At 57.4% G+C, this 11,101-nt stretch overlaps 1 protein-coding gene across 1 annotated transcript; it reads left to right on the top strand.

Moving 5' to 3' along the window:
* The first annotated feature begins 3,331 nt into the window (after nt 1-3,331).
* Nucleotides 3,332-4,303, top strand: LOC138351269 (neuroblast differentiation-associated protein AHNAK-like). Its single transcript, XM_069302900.1, has one exon. The coding sequence runs from the start codon at nt 3,332-3,334 to the stop codon at nt 4,301-4,303; it is 972 nt and encodes a 323-aa protein (XP_069159001.1).
* Nucleotides 4,304-11,101: the final 6,798 nt, after the last annotated feature.

Below are 11,101 nucleotides of genomic sequence, written 5' to 3' on the forward strand. Positions count from 1 at the left end.
TTCTCGCCGGCGCCTGGGATCAAACCCGGGACCACAGGATCACAAGTCCAGCGTGCTGTCCGCTCGGCCGACCGGCTCCCATCCCATCTTGCATACACTTGTGCACCTGTCATGCCCCTCTGCAACTATCAGGCACCAATACTCTGGCATATGACTATATGCCATTTTCACACAACTATGCCGCTGATGATGGGCATAGGGAACAATGAAGTGCTGTTTCGCTTATCACTCATCTCTGCAACTATCTTTCAACTGCTGCCACTGGCATGAGCTGTTGTCATTATCATAGATGGATTGCTACCGTCATAAACTGGTGCCACTGTCATAAACTGGTGCCACTGTCATAAACTGGTGCCACTGTCATAAACTGGTGCCACTGTCATAAACTGTCGCCACTGTCATAAACTGGTGTCACTGTCATAAACTGTCGCCACTGTCATAAACTGGTGCCACTGTCATAAACTGTCGCCACTGTCATAAACTGGTGCCACTGTCATAAACTGGTGCCACTGTCATAAACTGTCGCCACTGTCATAAACTGGCGCTACTGTCATAAACTGGTGCCACTGTCATAAACTGGTGCCACTGTCATAAACTGGTGTCACTGTCATAAACTGTCGCCACTGTCATAAACTGGTGCCACTGTCATAAACTGGTGCCACTGTCATAAACTGGTGCCACTGTTATAAACTGGTGCCACTGTCATAAACTGGTGCCACTGTTATAAACTGGTGCCACTGTCATAAACTGGCGCCACTGTCATAAACTGGTGCCACTGTTATAAACTGGTGCCACTGTCATAAACTGGTGTCACTGTTATAAACTGGTGCCACTGTCATAAACTGGTGTCACTGTTATAAACTGGTGCCACTGTCATAAACTGGTGTCACTGTTATAAGCTGGTGCCACTGTCATAAACTGGTGCCACTGTCATAAACTGGTGTCACTGTTATAAACTGGTGCCACTGTCATAAACTGGTGTCACTGTCATAAACTGGTGCCACTGTCATGATCGGTTGCCAGCAAAATTAAATTGACTTAAGTACTAAATATTCGCTATCTACCCAACACTGGTTATCGTGAATTAAAACTTTAAGAGCTACAGTGTTCCCCGGAGGTCACGGAGATATCAGTAGTTATTGGAGGAGGATCACAGGAAGGTCACTGGGGTCACGAGCCGTCAGAGTGAATCAGTGTAGTTAGCACAGAGGGTCAGGGAAAGTTACCCACTTGATGTAAGATTATGTAAGGTCATATGTAAGGTCACGAGGGGTCACGAGGGAGTCCGGGAGGTTCCCGTGACCCCCAGACAAACACGCCTGTTTCAATGCACTTCGAGTTTATGCAAATATTTTAGGTAATAATTATATTGACCAGACCACACACTAGAAGTTGAAGGGACGACGACGTTTCGGTCCGTCCTGGACCATTCTCAAGTCGATGAGAATGACCATTCTCAATCGACTTGAGAATGGTCCAGGTCGGACCGAAACGTTGTCATCCCTTCAACTTGTAGTGTGTGGTCTGGTCAACATACTTCAGCCACGTTATTATGACTCATCGCCTGTAATAATTATACTAATTACAGGACTAACAGCTACAATATGGCGGCAGTACCAATCATGGAATGGAATGGAATTATCAGAAAACGCCAAGCCGTTACGACTATAGAGCACTGGGCAGGCGTCAGGATATAAGGATTTGGGATGGGACGGGGGAAAGGAATGGTGCCCAACCACTTGGACGGTCGGGGATTGAACGCCGACCTGCATGTAGCGAGACCGTCGTTCTCTACCGTCCAGCCCAAGTGGTTGAGTCATTGAGTTTATTCTCAATGACTCAACCATAGAGTTCTGCACCTGTCCATGGACTTTCATACGGAATACTAATCCTCTGCTGATTCTTAACGGCTAAACAAATCAATGTTTAGAAATATTTTAGAAATGGTCAAATCATTGAGCTAATAAACTTAAGAGGGTAACAAATAAATTATACCAGCCAGGTTATTATTATAATTATTGACAGCCAGGCTGTCACTCCGACTATTGTCTATTTCATTCCAACAAAATTTTTAACTCATGTCTCTGGCGAAGATTTAAGGGAATCTGTAGCCTACGTTGGCGAAAATTATATATATCTTTGAGAGCAAATTAGCTGTGCTGAGTGAGGATTAAATACAAACTATTAAATTATTTTCTTGTTGTGCTTTGGCTGGAAATGTAAAGAGTACGAAATGTTTATTGTGAAAGAATTTTATGTTAGTTTGGTGTTCTCCTCCACCACCCTATGTATATAATATGTATATAATATACATATTATATGTATATATTATGGAAGGTGAGTGTTTGCTTGTTTGTCAAGGATGGCCAGACAGACAGGCTTTGGACACTCTTGAGAGGACGCTTAAGGGGTAACTAAGGAGACCACCATGATTGGCTCCCATTGCCCCCACTCAGTGGTGGACATCCCCATTGCCCCCACTCAGTGGTGGACATCCCCATTGCTCCCCACTCAGTGGTGGACATCCCCATTGCCCCCACTCAGTGGTGGACATCCCCATTGCCCCCACTCAGTGGTGGACATCCCCATTGCCCCCACTCAGTGGTGGACATCCCCATTGCCCCCACTCAGTGGTGGACATCCCCATTGCCCCCACTCAGTGGTGGACATCCCCATTGCCCCCACTCAGTGGTGGACATCCCCATTGCCCCCACTCAGTGGTGGACATCCCCATTGCCCCCACTCAGTGGTGGACATCCCCATTGCCCCCACTCAGTGGTGGACATCCCCATTGCCCCCACTCAGTGGTGGACATCCCCATTGCTCCCACTCAGTGGTGGACATCCCCATTGCCCCCACTCAGTGGTGGACATCCCCATTGCCCCCACTCAGTGGTGGACATCCCCATTGCCCCCACTCAGTGGTGGACATCCCCATTGCCCCCACTCAGTGGTGGACATCCCCATTGCCCCCACTCAGTGGTGGACATCCCCATTGCCCCCACTCAGTGGTGGACATCCCCATTGCCCCCACTCAGTGGTGGACATCCCCATTGCCCCCACTCAGTGGTGGACATCCCCATTGCCCCCACTCAGTGGTGGACATCCCCATTGCCCCCACTCAGTGGTGGACATCCCCATTGCCCCCACTCAGTGGTGGACATCCCCATTGCCCCCACTAAGTGCTGGCAACCCCTCCCCCCCTACCCATGTAGTTGGTGGTGATTTCTTTTAAATATCATAAATCCTTATGTACAAATGTGGCGAAAATTCGACTCACTGTAAATTCTACTCACATAGGCATAGAAGATATGGAAATAGGTATAGAAGGCATGGAAATAGGTATAGAAGGCATGGAAATAGGTATAGAAGGCATGGAAATAGGTATAGAAGGCATGGAAATAGGTATAGAAGGCATGGAAATAGGTATAGAAGGCATGGAAATAGGCATAGAAGGCATGGAAATAGGCATAGAAGGCATGGAAATAGGCATAGAAGGCATGAAAATAGGCATAGAAGACATGGAAATAGGCAAAGAAGGCATGGAAATAGGCATAGAAGGCATGGAAATAGGCATAGAAGGCATGAAAATAGGCATAGAAGGCATGGAAATAGGCATAGAAGGCATGGAAATAGGCATAGAAGGCATGAAAATAGGCATAGAAGGCATGGAAATAGGCATAGAAGGCATGGAAATAGGCATAGAAGGCATGGAAATAGGCATAGAAGGCATGGAAATAGGCATAGAAGGCATGGAAATAGGCATAGAAGGCATGGAAATAGGTATAGAAGGCATGGAAATAGGCAAAGAAGGCATGGAAATTGACATAGAAGGCATGGAAATTGGCATAGAAGGCATGGAAATAGGCATAGAAGGCATGGAAATAGGCATAGAAGACATGGAAATAGGCATAGAAGGCATGGAAATAGGCATAGAAGGCATGGAAATAGGCATAGAAGACATGGAAATAGGCATGGAAATAGGCATAGAAGGCATGGAAATAGGCATAGAAGGCATGGAAATAGGCATAGAAGGCATGGAAATTGACATAGAAGGCATGGAAATTGGCATAGAAGGCATGGAAATAGGCATAGAAGGCATGGAAATAGGCATAGAAGACATGGAAATAGGCATGGAAATAGGCATAGAAGGCATGGAAATAGGCATAGAAGGCATGGAAATAGGCATAGAAGGCATGGAAATAGGCATAGAAGACATGGAAATAGGCATAGAAATGTTGATGACAACGAGGGGAGAGTGTTGCTCAGAGGTCAAATGCCAGCAATGTTTTGTCACGTGTTGACATAAATTAGAATGCCAAATGGGAATGTAAGTTCCCATTTATTATTGTTTTTCCCTCATCCATTTTTGGAGTGTAATAATGCCGGGGCGACCCAAGCACACTATGTCAGGCCATGTCGAGCACATACACACGTGCTAAATGAGGAGTAAGAACGTGTTGACTGTGCATTTGACGGCTGTCGTGTCAAGGAAAAGGTCAGATTGGTATGTTCTTGTAGTCCTGCTTCACCCTTTTGTACTCCAGTGGCACAAAGCGTCGACTTTCTTGTGTAAACAATTCCTGTTTTCTACATAGGTATTGTCCTTTTGGGAGGGTGTGGTAACCCTGTCGTGGTGGAAGAGGAGGGACCCGGTAACTGTGAGTTACGAAGATGAAGTTTGAGAGGAAGTTAAAGCCTTTAAGACGTCGGTACCAACCAGAGCCACTATTGCCCTCTATTTCCCGTAACTTAGAGGAAGGGGGGGTAGGTAGCTCCGTCAAGCTAATGACGCTCTTCACTCTAGATCTGCCTCCTCTTCTGAGCTGTATTTACCATCTCGTGTTTCACTTCCCAGCTCTTACTGGTCCCTTTTTACACTCGCGCTCCTTTACCGCCCATTCACAGTCCCCCCCACAATGGGTTTTTTTATCCCTCCTGTGTTTACCAGCCATCGTGGCTCTCCTGGACCAGCACTCCACCCTTGGGTAACAAGTGGAGGTCACCGCTGTGCCACAAGCGGCCTTTATATCTGCCCTCCCTTCCCCAGGCTGCTGCTGCTGCTGCTGGAGCTGTGCACCTCTCTGTGTCAATTTGCAGCGTGACGCGGCGCTTCTGTGGCCTGCAACCTGACATACTAATAAGGGGAATATCATAGCCAGGGTCGAGGTTGGTCCTGGTGCCTCTGGCTGCTGGTGGCTCTGGCTGCTGGTGGCTCTGGCTGCTGGTGTCTGTGGCTGCTGGTGCCTCTGGTTGCTGGTGCCTGGCTGCTGGTGCCTCTGGCTGCTGGTGCCTCTGGCTGCTGATGCCTCTAGCTGCTGGTGGCTGGCTGCTGGTGTCTGGCTGCTGGTGCCTCTGGCTGCTCGTGTCTGGCTGCTGGTGCCTCTGGCTGCTGGTGGCTGGCTGCTGGTGCCTGGCTGCAGATGTCTGGCTGCTGGTGGCTGGCTGCTGGTGCCTCTGGCTGCTGGTGCCTGGCTGCTGGTGACTGGCTGCTGGTGCCTCTGGCTGCTGGTGCCTGGCTGCTGGTGGCTCTGGCTGCTGGTGCCTCTGGCTGCTGGTGCCTCTGGCTGCTGGTGCCTGGCTGCTGGTGGCTCTGGCTGCTGGTGGCTGGCTGCTGGTGCCTCTGGCTGCTGGTGTCTGGCTGCTGGTGTCTGGCTGCTGGCGCCTCTGGCTGCTGGTGCCTCTGGCTGCTGGTGGCTCTGGCTGCTGGTGCCTGGCTGCTGGTGTCTCTGGCTGCTGGTGTCTGGCTGCTGGTGCCTCTGGCTGCTGGTGCCTCTGGCTACTGGTGCCTGTGGCTGCTGGTGCCTTTGGCTGCTGGTGGCTCTGGCTGCTGGTGGCTGGCTGCTGGTGCCTCTGGCTGCTGGTGCCTGGCTGCTGGTGACTGGCTGCTGGTGCCTCTGGCTGCTGGTGCCTGGCTGCTGGTGGCTCTGGCTGCTGGTGCCTCTGGCTGCTGGTGCCTCTGGCTGCTGGTGCCTGGCTGCTGGTGGCTCTGGCTGCTGGTGGCTGGCTGCTGGTGCCTCTGGCTGCTGGTGTCTGGCTGCTGGTGTCTGGCTGCTGGCGCCTCTGGCTGCTGGTGCCTCTGGCTGCTGGTGGCTCTGGCTGCTGGTGCCTGGCTGCTGGTGTCTCTGGCTGCTGGTGTCTGGCTGCTGGTGCCTCTGGCTGCTGGTGCCTCTGGCTACTGGTGCCTGTGGCTGCTGGTGCCTTTGGCTGCTGGTGGCTCTGGCTGCTGGTGCCTGTGGCTGCTGGTGCCTCTGGCTGCTGGTGCCTGGCTGCTGGTGCCTCTTGCTGCTGGTGTCTGGCTGCTGGTGCCTGGCTGCTGGTGTCTCTGGCTGCTGGTGTCTGGCTGCTGGTGTCTGGCTGCTGGTGCCTCTGGCTGCTGGTGCCTCTGGCTACTGGTGCCTGTGACTGCTGGTGCCTCTGGCTGCTGGTGGCTCTGGCTGCTGGTGCCTGTGGCTGCTGGTGCCTCTGGCTGCTGGTACCTGGCTGCTGGTGCCTCTGGCTGCTGGTGTCTGGCTGCTGGTGCCTCTGGCTGCTAGTGTCTGGCTGCTGGTGCCTCTGGCTGTTGGTGCCTCTGGCTGCTGGTGCCTGGCTGCTGGTGCCTCTGGCTGCTGGTGCCTGGCTGCTGGTGTCTGGCTGCTGGTGTTTGGCTCCTGGTGCCTGTGGCTGCTGGTGTCTCTGGCTGCTGGTGGCTCTGGCTGCTGGTGCCTCTGGCTGCTGGTGGCTCTGGCTGCTGGTGCCTCTGGCTGCTGGTGCCTCTGGCTGCTGGTGCCTGTGGCTGCTGGTGCCTCTGGCTGCTGGTGCCTCTAGCTGCTGGTGGCTGGCTGCTGGTGCCTCTGGCTGCTGGTGCCTCTGGCTGCTGGTGCCTCTGGCTGCTGGTGCCTCTGGCTGCTGGTGCCTCTAGCTGCTGGTGGCTGGCTGCTGGTGCCTCTGGCTGCTGGTGCCTCTGGCTGCTGGTGCCTCTGGCTGCTAGTGTCTGGCTGCTGGTGCCTGGCTGCTGGTGCCTCTAGCTGCTGGTGCCTGGCTGCTGGTGCCTGGCTGCTGGTGCCTCTGGCTGCTGGTGCCTCTGGCTGCTGGTGCCTCTGGCTGCTGGTGGCTAGCTGCTGGTGCCTCTGGCTGCTGGTGCCTCTGGCTGCTGGTGGCTGGCTGCTGGTGCCTCTGGCTGCTGGTGCCTCTGGCTGCTGGTGACTGGCTGCTGGTGCCTGTGGCTGCTGGTGCCTCTGGCTTCTAGTGTCTGGCTGCTGGTGCCTGGCTGCTGGTGCCTCTAGCTGCTGGTGCCTGGCTGCTGGTGCCTGGCTGCTGGTGCCTCTGGCTGCTGGTGCCTCTGGCTGCTGGTGCCTCTGGCTGCTGGCGGCTGGCTGCTGGTGCCTCTGGCTGCTGGTGCCTCTGGTTGCTGGTGGCTGGCTGCTGGTGCCTCTGGCTGCTGGTGCCTCTGGCTGCTGGTGACTGACTGCTGGTGCCTGTGGCAGCTGGTGCCTCTGGCTGCTAGTGTCTGGCTGCTGGTGCCTGGCTGCTGGTGCCTCTAGCTGCTGGTGCCTGGCTGCTGGTGCCTGGCTGCTGGTGCCTCTGGCTGCTGGTGCCTCTGGCTGCTGGTGACTGGCTGCTGGTGTCTGGCTGCTGGTGACTGGCTGCTGGTGTCTCTGGCTGCTGGTGTCTGGCTGCTGGTGACTGGCTGCTGGTGTCTCTGGCTGCTGGTGTCTCTGGCTGCTGGTGCCTCTGGCTGCTGGTGTCTTTGGCTGCTGGTGTCTGGCTGCTGGTGACTGGCTGCTGGTGTCTCTGGCTGCTGGTGTCTCTGGCTGCTGGTGCCTCTGGCTGCTGGTGTCTGGCTGCTGGTGCCTCTGGCTGCTGGTGCCTCTGGCTGCTGGTGACTGGCTGCTGGTGTCTGGCTGCAGGTGCCTCTGGCTGCTGGTGCCTGGCTGCTGGTGCCTCTGGCTGCTGGTGCCTCTGGCTGCTGGTGCCTCTGGCTGCTGGTGTCTGGCTGCTGGTGCCTGGCTGCTGGTGTCTGGCTGCTGGTGTCTGGCTGCTGGTGTCTGGCTGCTGGTGCCTGGCTGCTGGTGTCTGGCTGCTGGTGCCTGGCTGCTGGTGTCTGGCTGCTGGTGTTTGGCTCCTGGTGCCTGTGGCTGCTGGTGCCTCTGGCTGCTGGTGCCTCTGGTTGCTGGTGTCTGGCTGCTGGTACCTCTGGCTGCTGGTGACTGGCTGCTGGTGTCTGGCTGCTGGTGCCTGGCTGCTGGTGTCTCTGGCTGCTGGTGTCTGGCTGCTGGTGCCTGGCTGCTGGTGTCTGGCTGCTGGTGCCTGGCTGCTGGTGTCTGGCTGCTGGTGCCTGGCTGCTGGTGACTGGCTGCTGGTGTCTGGCTGCTGGTGCCTGGCTGCTGGTGCCTCTGGCTGCTGGTGACTGGCTGCTGGTGTCTGGCTGCTGGTGTCTGGCTGCTGGTGTCTCTGGTTGCTGGTGTCTGGCTGCTGGTGCCTGGCTGCTGGTGCCTCTTGCTGCTGGTGTCTGGCTGCTGGTGTCTGGCTGCTGGTGTCTGGCTGCTGGTGCCTGGCTGCTGGTGCCTCTGGCTGCTGGTGTCTGGCTGCTGGTGTCTCTGGCTGCTGGTGCCTGGCTGCTGGTGTCTCTGGCTGCTGGTGTCTGGCTGCTGGTGTCTGGCTGCTGGTGCCTGGCTGCTGGTGTCTGGCTGCTGGTGCCTGGCTGCTGGTGCCTCTGGCTGCTGGTGTCTGGCTGCTAGTGTCTGGCTGCTGGTGCCTCTGGCTGCTGGTGTCTGGCTGCTGATGCCTGGCTGCTGGTGCCTGGCTGCTGGTGTCTGGTTGCTGGTGTCTGGCTGCTGGTGTCTGGTTGCTGGTGTCTGGCTGCTGGTGCCTGGCTGCTGGTGTTTGGCTGCTGGTGTCTGGCTGCTGGTGCCTGGCTGCTGGTGTCTGGCTGCTGGTGCCTGGCTGCTGGTGTCTGGCTGCTGGTGTCTCTGGCTGCTGGTGTCTGGCTGCTGGTGCCTCTGGCTGCTGGTGCCTGGCTGCTGGTGTCTGGCTGCTGGTGTCTGGCTGCTGGTGTCTGGCTGCTGGTGTCTGGCTGCTGGTGTCTGGCTGCTGGTGCCTCTGGCTGCTGGTGTCTGGCTGCTGGTGTCTGGCTGCTGGTGCCTTGCTGCTGGTGCCTCTGGCTGCTGGTGCCTGGCTGCTGGTGTCTGGCTGCTGGTGCCTCTGGCTGCTGGTGTCTGGCTGCTGGTGCCTCTGGCTGCTGGTGCCTCTGGCTGCTGGTGCCTCTGGCTGCTGGTGTCTGGCTGCTGGTGCCTCTGGCTGCTGGTGTCTGGCTGCTGGTGCCTGGCTGCTGGTGCCTCTGGCTGCTGGTGCCTCTGGCTGCTGGTGTCTGGCTGCTGGTGCCTCTGGCTGCTGGTGTCTGGCTGCTGGTGCCTCTGGCTGCTGGTGTCTGGCTGCTGGTGCCTCTGGCTGCTGGTGTCTGGCTGCTGGTGTCTGGCTGCTGCTGCCTGGCTGCTGGTGTCTGGCTGCTGGTGCCTCTGGCTGCTGGTGCCTGGCTGCTGGTGTCTGGCTGCTTGTGCCTGGCTGCTGGTGCCTGGCTGCTGGTGTCTGGCTGCTAGTGTCTGGCAGCTGGTGTCTGGCTGCTGGTGTCTGGCTGCTGGTGTCTGGCTGCTGGTGTCTGGCTGCTGGTGCCTGGCTGCTGGTGTCTGGCTGCTGGTGTCTGGCTGCTGGTGCCTCTGGCTGCTGGTGTCTGGCTGCTGGTGTCTGGTTGCTGGTGTCTGGCTGCTGGTGCCTTGCTGCTGGTGCCTCTGGCTGCTGGTGCCTCTGGCTGCTGGTGTCTGGTTGCTGGTGTCTGGCTGCTGGTGTCTGGCTGCTGGTGCCTCTGGCTGCTGGTGTCTGGCTGCTGGTGTCTGGCTGCTGGTGTCTGGCTGCTAGTGTCTGGCTGCTGGTGTCTGGCTGCTGGTGCCTGGCTGCTGGTGCCTGGCTGCTGGTGCCTGGCTGCTGGTGCCTGGCTGCTGGTGTCTGGCTGCTGGTGCCTGGCTGCTGGTGCCTCTGGCTGCTGGTGCCTCTGGCTGCTGGTGTCTGGCTGCTGGTGCCTCTGACTGCTGGTGTCTGGCTGCTGGTGTCTGGCTGCTGGTGCCTGGCTGCTGGTGCCTCTGGCTGCTGGTGCCTCTGGCTGCTGGTGCCTCTGGCTGCTGGTGTCTGGCTGCTGGTGTCTGGCTGCTGGTGCCTGGCTGCTGGTGCCTCTGGCTGCTGGTGTCTCTGGCTGCTGGTGCCTCTGGCTGCTGGTGTCTGGCTGCTGGTGTCTGGCTGCTGGTGCCTGGCTGCTGGTGCCTGGCTGCTGGTGTCTGGCTGCTGGTGTCTGGCTGCTGGTGTCTGGCTGCTGGTGCCTCTGGCTGCTGGTGTCTGGCTGCTGGTGCCTGGCTGCTGGTGCCTGGCTGCTGGTGCCTGGCTGCTGGTGTCTGGCTGCTGGTGTCTGGCTGCTGGTGCCTGGCTGCTGGTGCCTGGCTGCTGGTGTCTGGCTGCTGGTGCCTGGCTGCTGGTGCCTGGCTGCTGGTGCCTGGCTGCTGGTGCCTGGCTGCTGGTGCCTGGCTGCTGGTGCCTCTGGCTGCTGGTGCCTGGCTGCTAGTGGCTGGCTGCTGGTGCCTCTGGCTGCTGGTGTCTGGCTGCTGGTGCCTCTGGCTGCTGGTGCCTGGCTGCTGGTGCCTCTGGCTGCTGGTGTCTGGCTGCTGGTGCCTCTGGCTGCTGGTGTCTGGCTGCTGGTGCCTGTGGCTGCTGGTGCCTGGCTGCTGGTGCCTCTGGCTGCTGGTGTCTGGCTGCTGGTGCCTCTGGCTGCTGGTGTCTGGCTGCTGGTGCCTGTGGCTGCTGGTGCCTCTGGCTGCTGGTGTCTGGCTGCTGGTGCCTCTGGCTGCTGGTGCCTGGCTGCTGGTGCCTCTGGCTGCTGGTGCCTCTGGCTGCTGGTGCCTGGCTGCTGCTGAGAAGGAGGGAGGGAACTCTCAGGGGAAAGCGCCAAGCCATTAGACTCTATATAGCACCTGGAGGGGTTCAGGATAAGGATTTGGGATGGGACGGAGGGAAGGAATGGTGCCCAACCACTTGGAGGGTCGGGGATTGAGCGCCGGCCTGCATCAAGCGAGACTTGT

This window comes from Procambarus clarkii, chromosome 49 (genome assembly GCF_040958095.1).
Source record: "Procambarus clarkii isolate CNS0578487 chromosome 49, FALCON_Pclarkii_2.0, whole genome shotgun sequence".
In the NCBI taxonomy this organism is placed as follows: Eukaryota; Metazoa; Arthropoda; class Malacostraca; order Decapoda; family Cambaridae; genus Procambarus; species Procambarus clarkii.